At 35.5% G+C, this 5,756-nt stretch overlaps 2 protein-coding genes across 2 annotated transcripts in view; both read left to right on the top strand.

Moving 5' to 3' along the window:
- The window catches only part of si:ch73-264p11.1 (SH2 domain-containing protein 1B), a 4,967-nt gene extending 2,383 nt beyond the window's left edge, over window positions 1-2,584 (top strand). Inside the window, exons 2-4 of the mRNA XM_014027781.1 lie at window positions 260-323; window positions 1,974-2,313; window positions 2,393-2,584. Of these exons, the coding sequence (XP_013883235.1) occupies window positions 260-323; window positions 1,974-2,313; window positions 2,393-2,439 (451 nt within the window). The 3' untranslated portion in view covers window positions 2,440-2,584. The remainder of the gene's footprint in view (window positions 1-259; window positions 324-1,973; window positions 2,314-2,392) is intronic.
- A 1,716-nt stretch (window positions 2,585-4,300) lies between these two features.
- Window positions 4,301-5,756, top strand: part of LOC106531830 (protein CIP2A homolog) — a gene marked incomplete at its 3' end in the record, with an annotated part of 3,215 nt that continues 1,759 nt past the window's right edge. Inside the window, 1 exon segment of the mRNA XM_014027758.1 lies at window positions 4,301-4,315. Coding sequence (XP_013883212.1) covers window positions 4,301-4,315 — 15 coding nt within the window.

Here is a 5,756-nt window from a genome sequence, read left to right as displayed (position 1 = left end):
CAACCAACCAATCAATCAATCAATCAATCAATCAATCAATCAATCAATCAATCAATCAATCAATCAATCAATCAATCAATCAATCAATCAAACACAGTTAACTGAAGTATTACAGTATGTCAGGTACCATCACTACACATCAAAATGTCAATATTTACAAAATAAAAGTCCCAACTTCCTGTGGGGCTTTTAGAAAAGAAAACAGGAAGATGTCGTATAAATGTTTTTTAATGGTGAACCTTGTTTTTTGTGTTTCCAGCAAACAGAAGGTGGTTTATACCTACAGGATTCTTCAGGGACACAATGGAAACTACACCCTGCTGGTAAAAACTACAGAAATATTACAAACTCTGCATCATTTTCAGCTTTCACAATAAACTGTTTTTTATGTAAAACATTTTATCCTGGAGGCTAAAAACAGCAAAACAAAAACTCTAAAATTTGTTTAAMTTATTCTACAATAAAACTTTGGATCTAGAAACAATAAAACAGCAGGAATACGAGTCAAAAATCGTATTATTTATTATTTTTGGTTCAACAGAATCATTCAAAGCTCACTAAGCAGCAGTGTTTACGTGGAAAAGATCAGAAGATTTTATCTTTCTGGTTTTGTCTCATCGGTCAGCTTCATAGCAAAAAACCATCTTATTAACACGTAAAACTACTTCTGTAAAAACTGTAAAAATTCCAATTTAAAAGTAAGATCTTTAACTTTGAAGAGGAAKTTCACAACTGATGGTTCTTAACCTGAACTTTTGATTAACTTTATTTTGGAGGGAACGTCTGAAAGAAGATTTGTAACAAAGTGTTTCAGATGTGAGTAAATCTGCAGTTTTCCTTAAATCTTCTTGGATTAACTGAGTGTCGGTCAGTCCTGTGAGAGTCAAACTAATCCCACCCCCTCAGCTGCAGTCAATCACGATCACTAACAGGAAGTTACCAGGTCCTGTCAAGTTAAAAGCCGTTTGTCAACGAAGGAATGTTTTGTTGGAGTTGTTTGTCACCTCAGAATGGAAAGTCGTCCTCACRGCGGAGGAAACGACCCCTCACTGACGCAGTCGTGTGGAAATCACAGTTTTTCTTCCCACCGCTTTAATAAAACCAGACCAGACACTTGTAGCTCCGCCCACGCTTTCAAGTTGTTTATTTAATTTGAGATGTTAAAGGTCAGCCTGAGCTTCAYACCTGGAAACTGACATCTGTGAGCCGTCGTATCAAAACCAGGATCAAGTTTAAATACAGAGTTCTGATTAAAACGGKTACTATAACTGCATTTTGTCAAAATATAACAAATGTTTGAATGAACTGTCTGAACTGTATAATCCTAAAAACACTTTTTGAAGTGTTTTTTGAGCAGTAACAAAAAAAAAAAGATTTTGAGGAAAAACGCCTTAAATTTTTGAGGTTTTCCTGTGAGCTGCAAAGATTTTATTTCTTTCCGAAAAAGTTAAAATGAGGTTTCCTCCTTATTTTGACATTAAAAATAATTAAAATAAATCAATTAAATAAAAATTAGGGGAGTGGTGAGCAGAGATTAGAGAAGGTGAACCTGTGATTGGAAGGTTGCCTGTTCAACTCCCCGACCAGCTCCACTCTGGACCCTTGAGCAAGGCTCTTAACCCCTCAGTTGCTCCCCAGGCACCAGCAAACTACTCACCATGTGTGCTCACGTGCAATGGGACAAATGCTGAGAGTGAATTCCCCCAGCTGGGGATCAATAAAATAAAATAAAATAAAATAAAATAAAATAAAATAAAATAAAATAATCCTTATAAAATTAGGATTCAGACCAAATATTAATGTAATAAACAAAACAAATGAAGTCATATCTGTGGATCAGAACGATATCAGAACCAGGGATCTAAATGTAGCTTTAAAGGCAGGAATCTAAAAGATGTGATGTTATTTTGACCTAATTTGACTTTAACTTTTTGTTGATACGATGAGTCACATTTRTTCTGCTCCTTCCTCAGACTACAGGAGGTTTGCCCGAGACGTATTTCAAGACTTTGGGAGATTTAATTCGAAACTACAAGAGGAAGAACCAGGGTCTGGCCACCCACCTGCGCCATGCTGTCAAAAAGAAGACGCCCTGGTTGATTCAACCCCTTCCCTCACCTGTGAGACCCCCCAGAGTCCAGCCTGGAGTGTCACCTGAAGTTCCATCCAGAGCATCATCAGGAGCATCATCAGGAGCATCATCCAGGGAACCACCCAGAGCATCATCCAGGGAACCACCCAGAGCATCATCAGCAGGACACGTGTTACAAAGAAAACGCCTCCCTTTACCTGATGAAGACCAGGATTATGAGAGTAAGCTCTAAATGTCATCTCCCCTCAGATCAGCTTCATGTATCTCTACTTCATCCAGTTCTTCTTGTGTTTCCTGCAGATGTTCCATCCTCTGAGTACGTGGAGGTTCTTCCTGATGCTCTCTGACAGAGGAACATCCAGAGGAACCATAACTCCTCAGGCTCATGAAGATGATCGCTTGTCTCTGTCTGTTCTTCAAATATCTCCTCAACCCTGGCTCATCCTTCGAGTTTTGTTTAGGCGACTTGAAGAGAAAAACTCTGAAAATGTTTTGGGTATGAGGACTAAAAACGAGTGAAAAAAAGCTGCTAAAAGCCAAAGCAGCTCTTTGGGAGACCACCAGGAAGTCTGCAGACGTYGTCATCTTGATCATTTGATATAAAAACATCCAGTTCTGTGGTGAACGGAGGAGAGCCGACAGACAGCCGGGCTTTGACCACAGCAAAGGATTTACAACGTTACACACAGCCCACTCATTGTTCCATGTGGTGAAGTGACACAACTTCACGTTTATTCAGACAACAGGACATCTGACGTGTTGAACTTATCTTTAACGACATCATGTTTTCTCCTCTCGAACCTGGAGCTTCAGATGGAAACAGAGACAGAAGCTGTGCTGTCTAAAATAAATGATGATGTGCTTCTGAAAAAGAAGCTGTTCTGCATAAATTGACTGTATTTGATGCAAAAGTTGTGTTGCTCAAAATAAATCACCATATACATGGTAAAACTTGCACATGCAGAAGTAATAAAAATAAGGTTTTAATCAAGTAAAACTGGATCTGGATCCAAATAAAACTTTGTTTCACTTCTGCTGTTCTTTAACCTCTTGAGCTCCAGCTTCTTCTGTTTTCTATTCATTTGAACTTCTTTTAACTTTCGATCTGTCAGTTGAACCTGGACATGTTTGGTATCAAAAGRAAGCTAAGAATTGTGGCTAAAAGCTCATGGAAACTATATTTACATCCACCAAATACAGCTAAAACGTCAAGCAGTTGAATCAGAAAGTAAACAAACTGTACAAAATGGGATTGTTGCAAATCTGTAAATACATTACAACTAATCTGTAAAGGAAAATTTTTTACATTTGTTTAATAAAGTAAGTCAAAGCAGATACCAAAAAATGTATTAAAGTGTGTTGAAAGTTTTTTTCTCTTGATTTTTAGTGAATCCGATCCAACTGAAGTCAAACATAATTTCTCATTATTTTATGTAATGTATATGGTGACAAATAAATGTTAGGATATTTTTTCTAAAGAACAAACATTCAATAACAAGTCTTTAAAGCAGGTAAGAAAAAATAAAAACTTTTAGATGTAAAAACTTCAGATTTCTTAACATTTATTAATAAAACCATCACGGTCTGTCCTGTGCAGAATGACAAAACACTAAAAATTATTTCTTTACTAAAACCTCTGTAACTTTGCTCCAGTTCATTTTAGCAGCATGAATCTTTGTACAGGTGATGTCTACAAGTGGATTTATGGTTTCCAAGAGTTTTTACCTGATTCATTATGGTTTTAAATGGGTTTTATACTGTCTAATGAAAACATTATTCAGGTGAGAGTGGAAAAAAATTAAAAAAATCTGTTCCATCCTCAATATCTCTAAAACCACAGCAGCTGTTTTAATACTTCTGATGAAATCTCCCAAGTGTTGCTTTATTTTCATACCAAGATTATTTAGGTAGAGTTTGTAAATGCTGAAGTACACTCAGTTACATCTCAGCATGGTATTTTGAGAAAAAAATTCAAGAAAACTCCTTGGAGCTTAAGAGGTTAAAGCTTTGAAAATATATTTTTCTTTCAAATCTTTGCTTTCAGTTAATTATTTAATGTTTTGTTATAGAAGAAAACTGTCAATGCTCTTTTTCTGTTGGTTAAAGACAACTACATTAGGTTTGAAATGATGTTTAGAGTTTGATTTGTGATTTGTAACATGTTGCATTGAAATGAGATGTGTTCCTGTGCAGCAGTTAAGTTTCAAAATGAAACACGTTGAGGTTTGTTAATAGTTCTGAACATCTTTCAAGTGTTAAACCAACAAAGGAAGTGCCAAACAGGAGCGTACGCTACGTGTTGGTCAGTTGTCTGCATGCAGTCTGGCTGCAGAAAACTCAGGGTCGTGAACTTGAAGCTTCGCTGTTCTCTGCAGTACATCTCAGCGTTTATTTGGGTGTTAAATGCACACATTGTCACATCAACATGTTTTTATTGTGGCTTTGCATGCACCGTCCAGATGTTTTTTTTTTTTGGTGCAGAGTTGTTGGTTGAGCTGTTATTTTGGAAATGTTCGAATTTACTGTAAATATAAAGCAGCTAACCAGTTTTTTAAATAAATTATTGTACATTTACTTAACTGTTGGGTAAAATAAAGTTTTTTTTCTTGCAGAYGTGAATCATGAAGTAAAGCATGTTCAAAATAGATTTTTAAATCTATTTTTGTTCTGAGTTTTTTTTTTTTGCAGAAATGTTTTGTGATGCTCAGCAACGTAAAAAATGTTTCTGTGGTTCGATACAATCACATCCTGTCTGGGGCCAAGTGTCTCATGGTGATACTTTTTTTAGTCTTAAGAAATGACCATGAAACTAATCCAGCTTCAMAGCATTCAAGATTCAAGATTCAAAAGATTCAAGGTGTTTATTAAACACAGATGAAACGTGTTTGTTTCCCTGAGCAATGAAATTCTTACTTTGCTGTCCWCAGTGAATGCCAAGAGACAAGCAGATAAAAAGAAAACGAGTACTTAAAGGATACYAGCAACTAAATAAATAAAGGGTAAAAAGAATGAAGTAATAAATGAAAATATTAGATAAACAACACAGCAGCTCTGCTGCAAAAAGTAACCATAATTGTACATTTAACGTGTTTTAATACTAAATAATATAAACCATTTCATTTGTCAGCAGAATAAATTTGATTTTATTAGTTTTTTAGGTATATATGCATTTATATGAAAGTGTTTGGATATGTAGGTAGGGATATGTTTGTGTATATATTTATATATGTATATGGGTATGGTTTTCAGCAAGGCTAAAGTCATTATAACTATATAGTCGTGCATTTTTGTTGCTGTGGTTTTGCTATCTTTGTTTTGTAGGTGTGGAACTGAGAAGTCCAGTGTGCTGTCCTGTGTTTTCTCAAAATATATTTTACATATCTTCTAATCTCTTTTTCACTCTTTCTCATTGCATTTCACTTTTTTCTTTCTTCTTCTTTTTCTCCTATTAAAAAAAATCATAATAATGGTGTGGAAAGGATGGCTACAGGGGGAGAAGGGAGGTCATAAAAAAAAAAGGTTTTTTTAGGTCATGCCTCTTCCTGTCACGTGACTTCTTAAASAGCTCCGTCCATTTGGATTTTCCGTAAACAGAGAGGGGGGGTCTATGTTTTTTTTTTAATCCCTCACGAATAAAAAAAACTATTTTGCATAAATATACGTA

This window comes from Austrofundulus limnaeus, unplaced genomic scaffold, assembly GCF_001266775.1.
Source record: "Austrofundulus limnaeus strain Quisiro unplaced genomic scaffold, Austrofundulus_limnaeus-1.0 Scaffold681, whole genome shotgun sequence".
Lineage (NCBI taxonomy): Eukaryota > Metazoa > Chordata > Actinopteri > Cyprinodontiformes > Rivulidae > Austrofundulus > Austrofundulus limnaeus.
This window is presented reverse-complemented; position numbering and strand designations above follow the sequence as displayed.